A 20,752-nucleotide genomic window follows, 5' to 3' on the forward strand; every position below is an offset into this window, starting at 1 on the left:
GCACGGTCGGGGAACCTGTCTCGTTGGGGAAATAGTTATTACAATAGATCCAGTACAAACGGATAATACTGTGCAATTCTCGCTATAGTAGACACCACTATCAATATCATCTACATCTTATTCGCTAAGCTGTCACACTACGGGATCTATAAACGTACGAACAGGAAAGTTGGGTGGAGGGTCACCCTCAGTCTCTAGCATGGGACTCAGCTTCCGGACTCTGATAACGTCGTCGTCTTACCGCCCGGACCCGGCAACCCCACCTCCGAGTGGAAACGGATAGCCTTTCAACGAGCTTCCATGTTAAACTCTTCCTGGAGTGGGTGCCGCGTCAGGCTCAGAGCGCCGGATATAGGCGAGCAACAGACTCGCAATAACAAAACGCAGGGAACATATCCTTCCCCTAGGGAGCTCAAGTGTCCAACTTATCCAGATCTTCCCTTGATTTCTTTTTCTTGTCCCTGGGGGACTTATGACTTGTAACTGGCAGCCAAGTCTCTGGCGTCGGCATCACAGCAAACCTTGGAAGCTCCGGTAGCGGCATCCAGCTCGGTACTTCCACGGGATCGATATTCAGTAGCTGCCAACACTGCTGAAGCTCTTCAGGGGTACGGATATTTATTTTGCGGCCCTGGTGATTTATTCCCAGACCAAAAGGGAATAGCCATGCATACTTTATCCCATTGCTTTTTAGCGCCTCCAATAACGGTCGCAGCAAGCGGCGTTTGGCCAAGGTGGACGGGGCCAGATCCTGATAAATTTGTATATCCGCGTCCCCAAACTTTAAGTCCTTAGAGACTCTTGCGGCTTTAAATACGTCGCTGGTATCCGTAAAGGAGAGGATTTTGCACACTACGTCCCGCGGGGGGTCAGATGCAGGGGGCAACGGTCTGAGCGCTCTGTGTATGCGTTCAATACAGATGGCTGCTGCTCTATCCTCCCCAAGGAGCTGACTAAAGATGGTTTTGGCCACTTTGTTTAAACTTTCAGCTGCCCACGACTCCGGGAGCCCTTTTATACGGACATTGTTCCGTCTATTTCTATTCTCAATATCCTCCTGGAGTATTAAGGACTTATTGATCTGGTTGTGGTGCTCTCTGATAGCTTTTTCCATGTCAGTAGCGTGCACCGTAATGGCTGCCGCCGTGGACTCCAGCTCCTCCACCCTGCGGCCCATGTTTTTCAAATCTTCTTTAATTTCTAATAAGTCTGCCTTCAGGGGATGCAGAGCCTGAGAGAATAATTCCCTCATAAAGCTCCTAGACACGTTCTCTCCCTCCTCTCCGTCTGATGAGGCCCCCTCCTCCCCCTCCTTACTGTGTGCTGCTGCGGTGTCTGTTGCCGGCGCCATCTTGGACAGGGGACGAGGTGAGCGGGCGCCCCGCTCCTTGAGGTAGCGCTGCATGTCCGCTTGTCCCCGGGCGGCTCTGGGGGTGCTCTGCGCTTCCCCTCCCTTCTCCTTGCCGGTCTTCCCCATTTTAGTTGCTTCTGCTAGCTATTACAGGTCCCCGCGGGTGCCGGTGAGACGGAGCTCCGGGCTTAGGACTCCATCTCCTGCAGCGGTCAAGCCACGCCCCTCACACTGCAAGTTTGATTGTCCCTCCAATGCCATTAACTGGGCCCTTACCATGAGATGTAGCAAAGAAACTTCAGGACATCAAAGCCAGATTTGGCAACAATTCTGTTGGATTTAGAAAATATTGGGGTATATCTGTTTTTAAATTGTCCATCTGCACCATCAGACAAGACATGAAGGTGGAAATTTACTGATTTTTCAAATACCGGTTTTGATACAATTTTCTAAATACAATTGTAAAATCCCCAAACAGAAGTATGTCTATTTGTGATGTGACAGCACACAATCCACCATCTTGTTTCAGGTTCCAGATGCAAACTCAAGGGGCAGCACTATACAATGGAACATTTATTTACATAAAATTAAACATTAAGTGCATCCTATGCTAAATTCATTGCTGAAAATCAATGAGAACATTAATTTAGCATTTTTGTACTGTTTTACATATGTTTATCATTTGAGCTAAAATAGGAATTTTCCTCATCTACCTCAAGAACTGATATCCAAGGATCACACTCAGGTGTTAAGGCCCATTTACACCAGCCGATGATCGCTAAAAGATCGCTCAAACGACAGCTTGAGTGACAGCTTTGAGCGATCATTTTGCATAAACTATCAAGTAGCTACTCAGCTACTTAATAGCAATTAGGTGTGCAAATGAAGCCTTCACTGAATGCAGTTAGTAGCCCGAGGCTATTATCTGCGCTCAGATCCTTTCTTCTCCACAGGGAAACAATGCTATCAGCACTCCACGTGGAGAACTGCTGATAAGCGTGAATGACGATTTTTAGGTTTGACTAAATGTAACGATCAGCTAGCAGTGCCCGAAAAGCGCACGATAGGCGCACATTTAGATGCACCGATTATCGCTAAAACGATCGCTGATTAGCGATTTTTTAGCGATCATCGGCTGGTGTAAATGGGCCTTCAGGCCCATTGTGCAAAATTAAAGGGGTTGTCCGGCCATAAACATTAGGTCTCATTACTTCTGTTTGCCCAATACAATGCACTTTGTAATATACATTGTGCATTGTAAATTAGGCAAACAGAAGTTATTCACTTACCTCTTGTGCTGCCCCCCCCTGTGTTGCTCCTCAGTTGCCATGGGTTCCGACAAGTCTCTTCTCCTCTTCTTGTCGGAACGACGGGGACAAGCTTCTCCAGCAGAGCTCTGCGCATGTGCAGAAGAACTTCATCCGCTGGGAAGCTCAGGGGAGGCGTGGCTGCTGGCTCTTCATCTCCAAGGTAAGAATGAGTGGAGGGGCGGGCTCTCGTGGGGGGGTGGGGGGGTGGAGAGGGAGAGATGGATGGATGGATGGATGTGTGCAAGGGGGGGGGGTGCAGTGATGTGTGTGTGTGTTCGTGGTGTCTGGAGACCTGGCTGTCAGAAGTCCCGGGGGAAGGGGGGGTGTGGAGAGGGAGAGATGGATGGATGGATGGATGTGTGCAGGGGGGGGGGGGTGCAGTGATGTGTGTGTGTGTTCGTGGTGTCTGGAGACCTGGCTGTCAGAAGTCCCGGGGGAAGGGGGGGGTGGAGAGGGAGAGATGGATGGATGGATGTGTGCAGGGGGGGGGGTGCAGTGATGTGTGTGTGTGCTCGTGGTGTCTGGAGACCCGGCTGTCAGAAGTCCCGGGGGAAGGGAGGGGGGTGGAGAGGGAGAGATGGATGGATGTGTGCAGGGGGGGGGGTGCAGTGATGTGTGTATGTGCTCGTGGTGTCTGGAGACCCGGCTGTCAGAAGTCCCGGGGGAAGGGGGGGGGGGTGGAGAGGGAGAGATGGATGGATGGATGGATGTGTGCAGGGGGGGGGGGGTGCAGTGATGTGTGTGTGTGTTCGTGGTGTCTGTTTACACTCATGGTAGGATTTTATCGTGAACCATGACAGTCTCCCCTGGCCACAACCCCTCTGATTATAGTATGCAGCAGGGGGCGGGGCCTGGGCGGGGAGAGACTGTGGGAAGGCAGCACAGAGGCGCCATCTTTGAAAGCTGCAGTGAAGATCAGAATCTAAGGTAAGAAACTGACATTGCAGCTGATCTGCTGGCCGGTTTGAGCCCCTGTATGCTGTCTGTTACTATCCTTACTGAAAGGAAAGCAGCAGCATTATAAAATTTTTTACCCTGTGTGGCCAGACAACCCCTTTAAGTTATAGACTAGTTGATAGTCCTATTACCACATGATTATTTTGGCTTTTTTTTTACATATTTTGGCAATATAAAGAAATACTGCAGCACTACTTCATATCCTGGTACTTGACTTGGGCTGTGAGACAGTGATTCCAATAGATTGCTATATGGATTTTGCTATAAGGTGGTCTTTTTAGTGAGGTTCATATTTTGTTACAATGTTAGTGCCACATTAATTTTCCATGCAATCATACTACATAGATGCATAATGTTTAAAATTGTGGCTGGATGTTTGCTATTCTTGAACCATTTGTCATGAGTAAACTTCTCCAATTTTCTTACGGACATTGGCACAAAATTGGATAACCGAGTGCTAAATAAAATTGTTTCATTTTTCTTAAAGAACTACACATTTTTGTATATGGGGCTTATAATTGACAGTTATATGTAAAATAAATATTTCTATCAGTTTTATTCTAGTCCAAGAAAAACTTTGTTATAATTGCTGAACACACTAAATCAAGTGTTTCAGCACTTATCCCATACATATTAGGAAGTCTTTGAGTTGACCTGCAAACAACAGAGTAATTGATATGCATGTACTATCATAATATGATCAAAAGAAGTAAAAAAAATGGTTTATTTCCACTGAATCAGGAACATTCTCTCTTCTCTTTCAGGAAATGATCATTCATTCAATGTCTGAATATTATGGAAATAGAATTTCCACAAAGAGCTTGCAGAGAAATTTAAACCACAAATTCCTAAAGCTGGCAACAGACTACACATAGTTTGGCAACATAATATCGGAAAATGGCTCTAGCCAATCATGGGTCTTGGTAAGTGGTTACAGAGCATAGAGTGTAAATATAATAGTATTAAAGCAGAGACTTGACAAAATGAGAACCAGAAGCTCGGTATATGAAAGAATAAAGTATTCCAGTTTAGCAGATGGCACAATTTACTACTAATAGCTATATCAAATTTCAAAAACACGACTATAGCCCTTTTTATTCTAAATATATGTTTTGCTACTACAAATGGCAGTACTAATTATAATCAAAGAACGATTCACTGAAGAATAATTTATTATTATCTTTATTAAATGCTCCAGATGTGGGCAGATGTTACTTTATTCAATATATCATTTATACACTGCACATTAGAACCTTGCCTAAATCAGTATATCAAGCGATAATACACCATACTGACTGAAAGATATGCAGCGCTACATAGGTGAAATCTATGGATAAGTACAAACGTAAGGATATCCATTCATTTCCATGAGTGCCTACTCCTTATGTATTCCTTCTATGGGTTCCTGCTGAAGACCTAAATTCTCTTGACTGTACTTGACTCCTGGTAACACATTGACTGTGTTGTTACTGCTTCTAATTGTAGCCCTGACACTTGGTTCGACTCTATAAATGTTTGCCTGTATCCTTCTGTGACCTCTGGCCTTTCTCCCAATATAGCTTATTTCCCCGTTTTGCCTAACCTCCAGTGTGATTGACCCTGTCAACAATGTTTAAGTGGTACAAGATTATGAATAGAGAACAGGCTGATCATTCACTCTCAAATCACAGTAGGGTTGGTGTCACACGCAGTGGGGCTTATTTACGAATACTGTCTAAATCTTACACAGTGCAAACTTGGACTAGACAGTCTTAAAATGAGCCAGATTTATCACTGTCACATTTTAAGACTATCTAGTCTAAGATTAGACTGCCTATTATTTGGCTTATTTTACACCAAATATAGCGCCAATCTTTTGGTGCAATTCATGGCAATTTAGCACTTTTTTTGGCAACATTTAGACCACGGCACTTTTCAGACAAGTCGGAAAAACTGTCCCAAAGTGTCTAAAAACACAAGACAAATATGCGCACAAGCATGCATCAGAAAACTGTTAGAATCTAAATAGTAAATAAGCTCCAATGGTTTTTTTTTTAACTACTTTTGTGGCAGTATTTCACACTGTTTTTGTTGTTTGTTTTTTTTTAAGTCAAAGCCAGAGTTGAGTTTGAAAGAAAAGGGAAGCATCAAGTAAGGATTTATACTTCTCCTTTCTGATCAATCCGCTCCTGGGTTTAGCTCAAAAACTGCATCAAAAAACACAGTGGTGATTTTTCAAAAACTGTTGTGTGTGAATCGATCCTAACAGAAGAATTTGGTGCAATAACGTTGACTTTTTGAACAGAAGTAGAGATGAGCGAGCGTACTCGCTAAGGCAAACTACTCGAGCGAGTAGTGCCTTATAAGAGTACCTGCCCGCTCGTCTCTAAAGATTCGGGTGCTGGCGGGGGAGAGCGGTGAGTTGCGGGAGTCAGCAGGGAGGAGCCGGGGGGGGGGGGGAGAAAGTGAGAGAGAGATCTCTAAACAGAAGCCTTCCAAAAAGCTAATATCGATAAGAGAATAATATGTAATAGCGCATAACTTCAGAAAATGAAGACAAAAAAGGTATCGCAGGATGGAAGGGGGAATAATTTGAAGAAACATAGTTACAAAAAAAATCAAGTAATAGGTCAATTTAATCAATGTATTGTAATAATTTATAACCACTTATTTTCATATTATATTCGTGCCCAAGAAGATATACCTGACAACTAAAATGTATAGTATAGATAAAATAATCAAATTGTTATTATAAAAGGCTTCTCAAAAATAAGCCCAGCGTCTAAAAAAATGAAATGGAGAAAATCTGTATTTTAATAACTAATAGAAAGTGCAGGCATAATGATGTGTAAATTAGATCCTGATAATTTGTTTAAAAATAGACTAATTTGATGGAAGAATATAAGCCCATGTTTTAGTGGTTGGGTTAGGTAGTACCATCTATGGTTGGATTCCAGATGGCGGAGTCCACCAGCGCTGGTATCCTCTAATCAGACCGTGTTAAACCAAACATATCAGGGATATTTGTTGGACTAGAAATGTAATTTTTAGTTCTCAGTGGAATTGTTCTTCATAAAAAGACGGACATTTGCTGCTGCCCAACAAGTGCTACCAGAATCTGTCAGCACAGGGACTAAATTGACTCTTTGAAGCATATATTTCATGTTTCCAGTCCCGCTGGAAATTAAGAGCACTTTTATTTTCAGCTGCAGTCATAAAATTAACAACTCATGTCAACTGTTTCTCTTGCAGCATCCGGTCATGAAAGAGCAAGACAGTGGTGCACATCTGTAAAACATCATCATCCTCGGAGAAAGCAACGAGCAGTGCCAAGCAACAACCCGCAGAAAATTGCTTTTAGATATTTTGAGAAATGAAAATGTGCCTTTTTATTTGGCTTTCTATCATCCTTATGTTAATAAAGAAAGTTTTTGTTGTCAGAACATTTTTAAGTGATGAGAATTTTTAAAGTTATGTGAAGTTTCTAAATGTATATATTTAAAGCTGTCAGAAAGGTTGCATTAGGCCTCATACAGATGTATACTGTGCAGTGTTTAGGCTACACATCTGTTACCAAAAAGCACTTGGACATAATTAGGAGAATATCCTAGGCCTTGAAGAGTGGCGATTAAAAAGCCATAGCGAATATAAGACTACAGACCGCACTTGGCTCTTATAGAATATATTGAATGACTAAGATCACAGAGCCGGCCAATGTCTAGAAAAGGCTACATTTGACAAAGTTTAACCCTTTCCAATTCAATTTCCATACTGGTTTTCCTAGGGGGCTTACTCTTTTTCTGCTGTTATACAACAGCGCTATCTGCTGGCTAAAGCCAGTACTGCATGAGATGACACGTTGGATAGGCTCCGACAGCAGAGAGGCTGGCAATATACAGTAAGAGAACTCCGACGGACGTCTTCCAACATCGGAGCTGTACAGCCTTAAATCATAATGTCTTCAGAGGTCAGACAGTGGATTGGAAAGGGTTAAACTGAAGCATATAAACAAAGAGCCTATCATAAAGAGAGGATTGAAGTTGCTATAGTCAGAGTTGATCATACTTCATGCATAGAAGAAACTATTATTCATGAATGATAATCAGGTGCGAATAATAGCATTTCTGAAATCAGGAATCCCTGCGAGAAGAAACGCTGTATATGTGCAGAACTATATTTACTTACAGTTGCTCAACAAATGTTGATATGCACTTCCATTCTGCTTTATATCAATTCACTTGGACATGTGAATACTGTTTCTCATTTGGGTAACATAATTTAAAACTATCGAGACTGTCATATTTTATCTCATCAGTCTTAATATGTATTGAAAAACAATAAGGCCCCCTGTACACTGCAGAGCCGGATTCCACATGCGGATCTGGCTCTGCCAGCAGCAACGTACACACGTACCTGTTTAGTTCCTTTTTCTTCTGTACTGCAGATGGTTCGCACAGCAGGCAGTCGGACATGTGCAGTACAGAATGCTTTTCCTGCATCATTACCTAGCGAAGATGCGGGATGCGCGACCTTTCCGCAATGCGATTGCAGAAGGGCTGCGGTTAGGACGGCTTCCATTGACTTCAATGGAAGCTGTTCACGCAGAATCCGTGAAAAAATGGAGCATGCAGTGCAAGTGTGCAGGAAGAGTCGATTTCCCTTAGCATGCTATGGGTGCTACTGTTTTTCCCTGAAAGTAAGCCCTACATCGGTTTTCAGGGGAGGCTTGAAATATAAGCCCTCCCCCCGAAAATAGGGCCTAGCTAAAGTACATGAAAAAAAAAGAACATCAACACTCACCTGGCCCGCGGCGTCTGAGTCCCTCACGATGGTCCCTGGCGCTGCAGCAAGCTGCCGTGTTCTCTGCGCTAAGAAATCCTCTTCTTTCTGGTTACGGGGCTTTAAATACCTCGCCTACAGCAAAGCAAGCGTTGTGATTGGATCGAGCGCCAGCCAATCAGAGCCAGCTCTTTTGGGGCAAAAATATAAGACAGTGTCTTATTTTCAGGAAAACACAGTATTTGCAGCGCATCCATGGTGTGGATGCCCGCCACAAATTAAGCAGCAAATATCTGTCCGTGGGCAGGACCCCTAAAGATCTTGCAATGAACACACTATTTTTCTTATTGTTTTTCATTAAAAATTACTGATCATCAGCAGTAACCTTGATGGGAGTTTCTGTGTCCCCCCTCTAAAGAGCATGTGTGGTAGAGACCATTACACAGGAATTATGCTGCCTGCAAACTGACTAAATTGAGAATGTATAAACCTAAGTAAATCTAAACTAGTCAGAATTTTTTCAATCAAATGACCCAACTGAGGAGAAGGACTTAAAGGGGTTGTCCCGCGCCGAAACGGGTTTTTTTTTTTTTCAACCCCCCCCCCGTTCGGCGCGAGACAACCCCGATGCAGGGAGGTAAAGAAAGCTCACCGGAGCGCTTACCTTAATCCCCGCGCTCCGGTGACTTCTCTACTCACCGCTGAAGATGGCCTCTTCCTCCGTGGACCGCAGCTCTTCTGTGCGGTCCACTGCCGATTCCAGCCTCCTGATTGGCTGGAATCGGCACGTGACGGGGCGGAGCTACACGGAGCTACACGGAGCCCCATAGAAGACTGCAGAAGACCCGGACTGCGCAAGCGCGGCTAATTTGGCCATCGGAGGCCAAAAATTAGTCGGCTCCATGGAGACGAGGACGCCAGCAACGGAGCAGGTAAGTATAAAACTTTTTATAACTTCTGTATGGCTCATAATTAATGCACAATGTACATTACAAAGTGCATTATTATGGCCATACAGAAGTGTATAACCCCACTTGCTGCCTCGGGACATCTCCTTTAAGGAATGTCTGATAAAAAGGAGTAACGAAACAAGGTAATGCTAGCTTAATTTAAATTGGGAGGGGGGGGGGGGGCTAGTTAATAATAAATGAAGAAAAGATTCACCGGAGTGTCTCTTTAACAGTTAACAAGGCACACAGGTACACACCCGCCACATCTCTACAATCAAGCGAAAAGACATGCAATCTCCATTAGCAAACATTGAATAGTAGTATTAAGAGTACTGAAGAGCTCAGTGAGTTTAAACACAGCATTCTCATAGGATGCCACCCATACCAGAGGTCAGTCTGTGAAATATCTAATCTACTAGATCTCCTCCAGTCATCTATAAGTGATAATATTCTGATGTTGCAGCATCTGGGAGTAGCATGTAGACCATGCAAATTCAAAGCAGAGCTGTGGAGTGTTGGGTCAGTCACTACAGAGTTCCAAACTGTCCCTGGAAGGGGCATCAGCACAAGAACCGATGCTTCACAAAGACCCCTGTGTGGGTAGAAACATAGCTGGAAGGGTGACTAAAACCATTAGGAATTTTGCACCCGTATGCGTGTTGTCAACCTTCTTTATCCCACATTAAGCACGTGTGAAGTGGAATTTTTAGATCTCTTGATTGCACATCCAGACTTTGAACTTGAGCTATTCCTGCGGACTGTCCTGACTACAACCCCACTGAACACTTCGTGAATAAGAGTCTGATCTTACAAATGCTCTTTTGACTGAATATACAAAACTTCTCAGAGCTACACTTCAAAATCATGTGGAAAACTTTATCAGAAGAGTGGGAGCTGTTAGATACGCCTAATTCCATATGAATGCCAATAGTTTTGAAATGGGACATCCAATTAACTCATGTAGATGTGACAGTCAGGAGTCCACATAGTCAGTCAGGAGTCCATATAGTATAGGTCTAACAGTAAATAAATATCACAATTGTATGGAATATCGCTTACTTCAAATGTTCAGGAACTGCTTCCAACAGCATATGCAAAAAATCCTGAAAGACAATAAAAAAGTATGATTTAGGACCATGTGTACTAAAACAGGTTTTATTGGATGCAAATTAGGTTCTACAAATCTTCTGTAATACATCTAACAGCAAAGATTCATGACTCATGCACATGACTGCATTATAGCTTTCTACAAGTTCGAAGTTGTAGGGAACTGTAATGTGACATCCATAGAAATCTATGGGGCCAGGCTGATTTTATACTGAGGGTTTTTCTTGGATTGCTGTATTATTGAGCTAATCTCCCATAGAAGCACAAAGGAGAAAATTCATAAAGGCTTTTACGCCAGTTTCTGGCATTCAAAAATCCCCAAATTTTGTGCAATTATCGCCTGCACTAAAATTTTGCAACTCTTTGTCCTCCATACCACTTTCCCAAAAATGGGGGGAACTTGTCTGGATGGGTAACGGTTACCCCAGACCGACTCATTTATGTATAATTTACACCAGAAACTAGTGTCTGTACCTACACAGAGATGTATGCCAGCTCGTACCCAACGTACATTTCTGTTTAAGCACAGGGAGGAGCCAAGATGCACCCAATATAAGAAGAGGCATGCGATAACCTTTAGTGTTACATGTGTTGATTAGAGATGAGCGAACGCGTTCGTCCGAGCTTGATATTCGTGCGAATATTAGGGTGTTTGGGATGTTCGTTATTCGTAACGAACACCATGCGGTGTTCCGGTTACTTTCACTTCCTTCCCTGAGACGTTAGCGCACTTTTCTGGCCAATTGAAAGACAGGGAAGGCATTACAACTTCCCCCTGTGACGTTCAAGCCCTATACCACCCCCCTGCTGTGAGTGGCTGGGAAGATCAGGTGTCACCCGAACATAAAAGTCGGCCCCTCCCGCGGCTCGCCTCAGATGCCTTGTGAGTTAGATGAGGGACAGTGCTGCTGGTCCGAAGCTGCTGTAGGGAGAGAAATAGCAGTTAGTGTAGGCTTCAAGAACCCCAAAGGTCCTTATTAGGGCCAGTAATACCTGTGTGTTGGCTGCTGTTAGCAGTGCCTTTTTTTTTTTTTTTCAAAATCATCTCTGCAGAGCGTTGCACCCGGCATTAGGGACAGAAGTGTTGGATAGGCAGGGAGAGTGTTAGGAGTGAGTGTAGCCTTCAAGAACCTCAACGGTCCTTTCTAGGGCCATTTTTAACCGTGTGCAGTACTGTGCTGGCTGCTGTTAGCTGTGCTGCATTTTTTTTTACTTCTCAAAATCGCCTCTGCAGAGCATTGCACCCTCCATTGATACTGCAGGGAAAGAATTGTGTAGGCAGGGCCACAACACAGTTATTATTCATTGAATATACGCAGTGGGTCCTTTTGGTGTAAAAAAAGGGAAACGAAATCTATTTGTCCTGCCTCTGTCCGTCCTAAGGGCGGTGGACACGTGTGAGCTGCGTGTACAACGTTAAAAAATCAGACGCACCCAGCTACGGTTTACTGCTGACTTCGCCATTTGCTTTCCTTAATTGGGAAAAAAATACCTGCTCTGCCAGAGTTAATAACTCTGCTACCCTCAAGTTCTGTGACACATTAGCAGGGACACAGCACAGTTATTAAACTTCTCATGTTCATTGAATATACGCAGTGGGTCCTTTTGGTGTAAAAAAAGGGAAACGAAATCTATTTGTCCTGCCTCTGTCCGACCTAAGGGCTGTGGACACGTGTGAGCTGCGTGTACAACGTTAAAAAATCAGACGCAGCCAGCTACGGTTTACTGCTGGCTTCGCCATTTGCTTTCCTTAATTGGGAAAAAAATACCTGCTCTGCCAGAGTTAATAACTCTGCTACCCTCAAGTTCTGTGACACATTAGCAGGGACACAGCACACTTATTAAACTTAGATTATTCATTCAATAGAGGCAGTGGGGCCTTTCGTTTTCAAAAAAGGGAAAAAATTATATTTGGCCTGCAGTCTTGCGCCAATTTATTTCCTGCCTGTGAAATCAAATCACTGGTAATACAGCATGCTGAGGGGTAGGGGTAGGCCTAGAGGACGTGGACGCGGCCGAGGACGCGGAGGGCCAAGTCAGGGTGTGGGCACAGGCCGAGCTCCTGATCCAGGTGTGTCGCAGCCGACTGCTGCGCGATTAGGAGAGAGGCACGTTTCTGGCGTCCCCACATTCATCGCCCAATTAATGGGTCCACGCGGGAGACGGTTATTAGAAAATGAGCAGTGTGAGCAGGTCCTGTCCTGGATGGCAGAAAGTGCTTCGAGCAACCTATCGTCCACCCGCAGGTCTGCGCCGTCCACTGCTGCAAATCAGAATCCTCTGTCTGCTGCTCCTCCTTCCTCCCAGCCTCCTCACTCCACTACAATGACACCTGCTCAGGAGTGGGAACACTCCCAGGAACTGTTCTCGGGCCCCTGCTTAGATTGGGCAGGAGTGGTTCCTCTCCCACCAGAGGAGTTTATCGTCACTGATGCCCAACTATTCGAAAGTTCCCGGGGTCCGGGGGAAGAGGCTGGGGACTTCCGCCAACTGTCTCAAGAACTTTCTGTGTGTGAGGAGGACGATGACGATGAGACACAGTTGTCTTGCAGTAAGGTAGTAGTAAGGGCAGTAAGTCCGAGGGAGCAGCGCACAGAGGATTCGGAGGAAGAGCAGCAGGACAATGAGGTGACTGACCCCACCTGGTGTGCAACGCCTACACAGGACAAGTCTTCAGAGGGGGAGGCACGGGCAGCAGCAGGGCAGGTTGCAAGAGGCAGTGCGGTGGCCAGGGGTAGAGGCAGGGCCAGACCGAATAATCCACCAACTGTTTCCCAAAGCGCACCCTCACGCCATGCCACCCTGCAGAGGCCGAGGTGCTCTAAGGTCTGGCAGTTTTTCACAGAGACGCCTGACGACCGACGAACAGTGGTGTGCAACCTTTGTCGCGCAAAGCTCAGCCGAGGAGCCAACACCAACAGCCTCACCACCACCAGCATGCGCAGACATATGATGGCCAAGCACCCCACAAGGTGGGACGAAGGCCGTTCACCGCCTCCGGTTTGCACCCCTGCCTCTCCCCCTGTGCCCCAACCTGCCACTGAGATGCAACCCCCCTCTCAGGACACGGGCACTACCGCCTCATGGCCTGCACCCACACCCTCACCTCCGCTGTCCTCGGCCCCATCCACCAGTGTAGTTCAGCGCACCGCCCAGCCGTCGCTTGCGCAACTGTTGGAGCGCAAGCGCAAGTACGCCGCCACGCACCCGCACGCTCAAACGTTAACCGTCCGCATAGCAAAATTCATCAGCCTTGAGATGCTGCCGTATAGGGTTGTGGAAACGGAGTCCTTCAAAAGTATCATGGAGGCGGCGGCCCCGCGCTACTCAGTTCCCAGTCGCCACTACTTTTCCCGATGTGCCGTCCCAGCCCTGCACGACCACGTCTCCCGCAACATTGTACGCGCCCTCACCAACGCGGTTACTGCCACGGTCCACTTAACAACGGACACGTGGACAAGCACAGGCGGGCAGGGCCACTACATCTCCCTGACGGCACATTGGGTGAATTTAGTGGAGGCTGGGACAGAGTCAGAGCCTGGGACCGCTCACGTCCTACCCACCCCCAGAATTGCGGGCCCCAGCTCGGTGGTGGTATCTGCGGAGGTGTATGCTTCCTCCACTAAAGCACCCTCCTCCTCCTCCGCAACCTCTGTCTCGCAATCAAGATGTGTTAGCAGCAGCATGTCGCCAGCAGTCGGTGTCGCGCGGTGTGGCAGCACAGCGGTGGGCAAGCGTCAGCAGGCCGTGCTGAAACTACTCAGCTTAGGAGATAAGAGGCACACGGCCCACGAACTGCTGCAGGGTCTGACACAGCAGACCGACCGCTGGCTTGCGCCGCTGAGCCTCCAACCGGGCATGGTCGTGTGTGACAACGGCCGTAACCTGGTGGCGGCTCTGCAGCTCGGCAGCCTCACGCACGTGCCATGCCTGGCCCACGTCTTTAATTTGGTGGTTCAGCGCTTTCTGAAAAGCTACCCACGCTTGTCAGACCTGCTCGTAAAGGCGCGCCGGCTCTGCGCACATTTCCGCAAGTCCCACACGGACGCTGCCACCCTGCGCACCCTGCAACATCGCTTTAAGCTGCCAGTGCACCGACTGCTGTGCGACGTGCCCACACGGTGGAACTCTACGCTCCACATGTTGGCCAGGCTCTATGAACAGCGTAGAGCTATAGTCGAATTCCAACTCCAACATGGGCGGCGCAGTGGGAGTCAGCCTCCTCAATTCTTTTCAGAAAAGTGGGCCTGGTTGGCAGACATCTGCCATGTCCTTGGTAATTTTGAGGAGTCTACCCAGGTGGTGAGCGGCGATGCTGCAATCATTAGCGTCACCATTCCTCTGCTATGCATCTTGAGAAATTCTCTGCAAAGCATAAAGGCAGCTGCTTTGCGCTCGGAAACGGGGGCGGTGGAAGACAGTATGTCGCTGGATAGTCAGAGCACCCTCCTGTCTATTTCTCAGCGCGTACAGGAGGAGGAGCATGAGGAGGATGAGGAGGAGGGGGAAGAGACAGCTTGGCCCGCTGCTGACGGTACACCGGCTGATTGCCTGTCATCCTTTCAGCGTGTATGGCCTGAGGAGGAGGAGGAGGAGGAGGAGGATCCTGAAAGTGATCTTCCTAGTGAAGACAGCCATGTGTTGCGTACAGGTACCCTGGCACACATGGCTGACTTCATGTTAGGATGCCTTTCTCGTGACCCTCGCGTTGCACGCATTCTGGCCACAACGGATTACTGGGTGTACACACTGCTCGACCCACGCTATAAGGAGAACCTGCCCACTCTCATTCCCGAAGAGGAAAGGGGTTCGAGAGTGTTGCTATACCACAGGACCCTTGCGGACAAGCTGATGGTAAAATTCCCAGCCGACAGCGCTAGTGGCAGAAGGCGCAGTACCGAGGGCAAGGTAGCAGGGGAGGTGCGGAGATCGAGCAGCATGTACATCCCAGGCAGTGCAACAGTCTTTAAGGGCCTGGACAGCTTTATGGCTCCCCACCAAGACTGTGTCACCGCTCCCCAGTCAAGGCTGAGTCGGCGGGAGCACTGTAAAAGGATGGTGAGGGAGTACGTAGCCGATCGCACGACCGTCCTCCGTGACGCCTCTGCCACCTACAACTACTGGGTGTCGAAGCTGGACACGTGGCCTGAACTAGCGCTGTATGCCCTGGAGGTGCTTGCTTGTCCTGCGGCTAGCGTCTTGTCGGAGAGGGTGTTTAGTGCGGCTGGGGGAATCATCACAGATAAGCGTAGCCGCTTGTCAACCGACAGTGCCGACAGGCTAACACTCATCAAGATGAACAAAGCCTGGATTTCGCCAGACTTCTCTTCTCCACCAGTGGACAGCAAGGATACGTAAGCAATACGTAGGCTGCACCCGCGGATGGAAGCTACGTTCTCTCTCACCATCCAAAACGGGGACATTTCTGCTTCATCAATCTGTGTCTAATATTCCTCCTCCTCCTCCTGCTCCTCCTCCTGAAACCTCACGTAATCACGCTGAACGGGCAATTTTTCTTAGGGCCACAAGGCTCACTCAAATAATTTTTCTGAACAAATTTTTAAAAGTTTCAATGCGCTTAAAAGCGTTGGAACTTTAACTTGAACCAATTTTTCGTTACACTGGGCTGCCTCCAGGCCTAGTTACCACTTAAGCCACATTAACCAAAGCGATTAATGGGTTTCACCTGCCCTCTTGGCTGGCCATGGCCAATTTTTTGGATGTACATTAGTACTGTTGATACAGCAATTTTTGTGGGCCCTCGCCTACAGTGTAATCAAATGAATTTTTAGCCCACCTGCATTACAGCTGACGTTACCTCAGCTGTGTTGGGCAATGCAATGGGATATTTCTATGTACCGCCGGTGGCTTCCTGGCACCCACCCATGCTGTAGGTGCACACGGAGTTTTTACTACATCTGTACACTTGAAAAGAACCCCAGTCTGACTGGGGCATGCAGTGTGGGCCGAAGCCCACCTGCATTAAGCACGACATTACTACCTCAGCTGTGTTGGGCAATGCAATGGGATATTTTTGTGTACCGCCGGTGGGTTCCAGGGAGCCACCCATGCTGTAGGTGCACACTGAGTTTTTACTACATCTGTACACTTGAAAAGAACCCCAGTCTGACTGGGGCATGCAGTGTGGGCCGAAGCCCACCTGCATTAAGCACGACATTACTACCTCAGCTGTGTTGGGCAATGCAATGGGATATTTCTATGTACCGCCGGTGGCTTCCTGGCACCCACCCATGCTGTAGGTGCACACGGAGTTTTTACTACATCTGTCCACTTGTAAAGAACCCCAGTCTGACTGGGGCATGCAGTGTGGGCCGAAGCCCACCTGCATTAAGCACGACATTACTACCTCAGCTGTGTTGGGCAATGCAATGGGATATTTCTGTGTACCGCCGGTGGCTTCCTGGCACCCACCCATGCTGTGGGTCCACAGGGAATTATAAATGCATCTGTTTCCACTTGTAAAGAACCCCAGTCTGACTGGGGCATACAGTGTGGGCCGAAGCCCACCTGTATTATGCACGACATTACTACCTCAGCTGTGTTGGGCAATGCAATGGGATACTTTTGTGTACCGCCGGTGGGTTCCAGGGAGCCACCCATGCTGTGGGTCCACAGGGACTTCACAATAGGGAGTTGTACCTGCCTGTGTCTATGAATTAAAAACCGCGGTCTGACTGGGGCATGCAGACACCTTGACAGAATGAATAGTGTGTGGCACATAGGTTCCCCATTGCTATGCCCACGTGTGCAGCTCCTGATGGCAGTGGCACAGGATTCTATTTCTCATTGCTTCTGTACAGCATTGTGGGCTATCGCCCTGCCACTTTTAAAGAGGGTCGCTGCCTAGCCGTGCCAACCTCTGCAGTGTGTGCCTGCGGTCCCTCGTCATGGCAGACGCAATTCTAAATAGACATGAGCGTGGTGTGGCATGAGGGCAGCTGAAGGCTGCGCAGGGACACTTTGGTGTGCGCTGTGGGGGGGAGGGGGGGCGGTTGGGCAGCATGTAACCCAGGAGAAGTGTCAGTGGAGTGTCATGCAGGCAGTGATTGTGCTTTGTTGGAGGTAGTGTGGTGCTTAGCAAAGGTATGCCATGCTAATGAGGGCTTTTCAGAAGTAAAAGTTGTTGGGAGGGGGGGGCCCACTCTTGCCGGTATTGTGGCTTAATAGTGGGACCTGTGAACTTGAGATGCAGCCCAACATGTAGCCCCTCGCCTGCCCTATCCGTTGCTGTGTCGTTCCCATCACTTTCTTGAATTGCCCAGATTTTCACACATGAAAACCTTAGCGAGCATCGGCGAAATACAAAAATGCTCCGGTCGCCCATTGACTTCAATGGGGTTCGTTATTCGAAACGAACTCTCGAACGTCGCGGGAAGTTCGTTTCGAATAACGAACACCCGAGCATTTTGGTGTTCGCTCATCTCTAGTGTTGATGTGTGGCAACACAATTTTACATGTGAGAAATCTGTTATTTATACTCCAGGACAACAAGACATGCTGGACACTTGTCTAACAACGCTTATTTCTTTGGTTTTATTTAAAATGTTCTGTAGGCGTACTAGTACTATGGAAAGTTTAACTTTTTGAAAAAATACACCATTCTTAAAGGGGTTGTCCGAGCTGTTGCACTTCTGTCAAACCAGCACCACATGCACTAACATAACAAATACACATATTGTCAAGTTGTGTTCTTGGGGCCTGTAGTCTTATGGGTTTCCAGGAGCACACTGCTGCAGGTGTGGTTGATTTGGCTGGTTAATGGTGTGGATTTCTCCAGCCAGCCAATCACCATGAATCTGCATATATAAATGCTGGCCCCTCTTGCTAGAGGGCGGTGGTCATTATCCATTCCTCATCCTTCCCTCTCACAACTCTGGTGTATGGAGTCATGCTTGCTGTAAGCCTTGTTTGAGTCATTCTCCCACACTCTCCCTGAAGATGGTTCCCCAGATTTACGTGTTCATACGTTCTGCGGGTCCCTGCTCTTGTCATTTGGTTTTTTTTAAATTAGATGTTTTTATTGAGTTTTGGCATATAAAAACATACAACACATATAAATTTCCCAAACTCCCCACCCTCCCTCCCCCCAAGGTCTCTCTCGTATTAACCATTTTGAGGTCCATGAAAGGTGATGTAATCTGAAAAAACCCTGTTTTATATTGGCTTTTGTATTAAGCATGAGGGAGCCAATAGAAATGGTATCACCGACATATGGACCGGCTCCCTACATGCTCCCTGAGGAAGTTCCATGGTTACTAGTAAGGGTTAATTCCCAGCTTGTTTGCTCCCTGGCATATCAGCCAGACACACAGGGCTCACTTCATGACGTAATCAGGGGGTGTATACCAACTTAGTCACATGGGCAAGTTTATCAAACAAATGTATCGTCCCCTCCACACACTACCAGTCTCAGATTTCACACTTGGAGCCACAGGCTCCTTAGTATCTATTATGGTGCTTTAACATATTAACGCCGTCCTTCCCTGGTCTCCGTGTAATATAATCTACATATCCACAGTCGTCCGTGCGACCGTGCGTCATGACGCACACAACGTCATGACGTCATCATGCCGGATTCCTCAAAACACACTTTAACATATCAGCGCCGTCCTTCCCTGATCTCCGTATAGTATAATATGCATGTCCACAGATGTCCGTGCGACCGTGCATCATGACGCACCTAGCGTCATGATGTCATCACGCCGGGTTCCTCAAAACACACTTTAACATATCAGCGCCGTCCTTCCCTGGTCTCCATGTAGTATAAATCAGGGGAAGTAATGGTTAATGTTCTTTAATTACTTATGCATGTGTTATGTGGTTTGTAATTAGGTATGTGGGTATTTATATGTGTCTCATTGTATGTTTGACTGGGCTTGAGAAAGGTTTCAGTGGAGACCGAAACGTCGCCAGTCTGACTTTTATGGAGGAATAAAAGTTTTTCTATCTTTATAAAAAATCATCAGCTGCTGCCTGGTCACTTTACAAATTCAGTCGTGTTTGGTTTTTGGATCCGGACCACACCAGGCTCTTGCTCATTTCTCCTCATATCCACAACAGATGATCCTCTGGTGGAATCCGGAGTTTTAGTCTGCCAACTCTGGTGAGTGCTGTGGTTGCATTAACTTCTTTTGGTATCACCGACAACCATTCCTTGTTTGCTACATGCACCTTTTCTTTTCATCCTCTCACTTCCGTGGCATCCTTTATTGCATGGGTTGTCGGTCAATAGATGCACAAGGAGACAGAGAAATATTAATGTCACATATGAGGAGAATTTTATCTGTTTACTCCAGGGGTCTCTTGTCATTTGTGGTTCCAGACATCGGACGTCCTTTACGGTGTCATATCGGTGATGTCTGATATCTTGTCCCTTCTCTGCCAGCCGCTTACCATCAGAGCCGCAGGCGCTGCATCTTTCCTCCTATCCCTCACCTGTACTACACTTCCCCTAGCTAGCAGGGTAATGCAGCATTGCCTCACAGCCTGGGCTCTGCTGCTAGCCCATACAAGCGCATTGGGACACCTGATCCACTGCCACAATAGGGACTTTATGGATCAAGAGCCTCATTATCTTTTATAGGCTCTTCTCGTCTTTATTTAAAAATAGGAGATTATTTCAGAGCTATTGTGCTCGGACCATATGGTCCCCCTGGAATGATTCCTTGCCATATATGGGCATTTCATAGAATGCGCTATAGGAGATAGATATTTGCCTCCTGACTTTCCCTCTGTGGAAAGATATCGGGGCTATTCAACCCCCACCTACCCGCTTTGAGACTAAAATACCCCGATCGGTATCTCGGAGCGGCTCGGTGCTTGGTCTCCGATAAATAGATTTAGGGTGAAGTTTGACTCCGTGTCAATTCATCTAACTTAGCGACCTACTACATCCAGGTCCTAAGTCAAGGCAGGAAGAGGGGTGTATAGGAGAACTTTGTCTGAACCAACGACAAAGTTCAACCCTTTTAAAGGAATACCAACAAGGGTCTGAACCACGGTGATAGGACAAATAGGGATAATCACGCACACTTCTGGGCGATCGTCGACCCCGCTCCTGAGGAACCACCCTAGACAGGGACGGAGAAACGCGTCGAGCAATTACACTACCTCTAATGTTGAAACATGCAAAAACATCTGAGCAACTATACTACCTTTAATGGTGAAATGTGTAAAAACATCTGAATAGTCACATAAATCCCTACTGTGAATATCTGTATACAAACATCGAAGCGGCGACACCAATAGTCAGAGAGCTTCCATTTCTGAGACATGAATAGAAATATCTGAGTAGCTAC

The 20,752-nt window shown here is 46.9% G+C and overlaps 1 protein-coding gene across 3 annotated transcripts in view; it reads right to left on the bottom strand.

The window, feature by feature from the left end:
- The window catches only part of AOPEP (aminopeptidase O (putative)), a 342,915-nt gene that overhangs the window by 166,170 nt on the left and 155,993 nt on the right, over positions 1-20,752 (bottom strand). For 2 of the 3 annotated variants that reach the window (XM_066604085.1, XM_066604086.1), the window contains exon 10: positions 10,386-10,429. The exons of the other annotated variant lie outside the window; for it this stretch is intronic. In XM_066604085.1, the coding sequence (XP_066460182.1) occupies positions 10,386-10,429 (44 nt within the window). The remainder of the gene's footprint in view (positions 1-10,385; positions 10,430-20,752) is intronic. 3 annotated transcript variants of the gene reach the window in all.

This window comes from Eleutherodactylus coqui, chromosome 5 (assembly GCF_035609145.1).
Source record: "Eleutherodactylus coqui strain aEleCoq1 chromosome 5, aEleCoq1.hap1, whole genome shotgun sequence".
Lineage (NCBI taxonomy): Eukaryota > Metazoa > Chordata > Amphibia > Anura > Eleutherodactylidae > Eleutherodactylus > Eleutherodactylus coqui.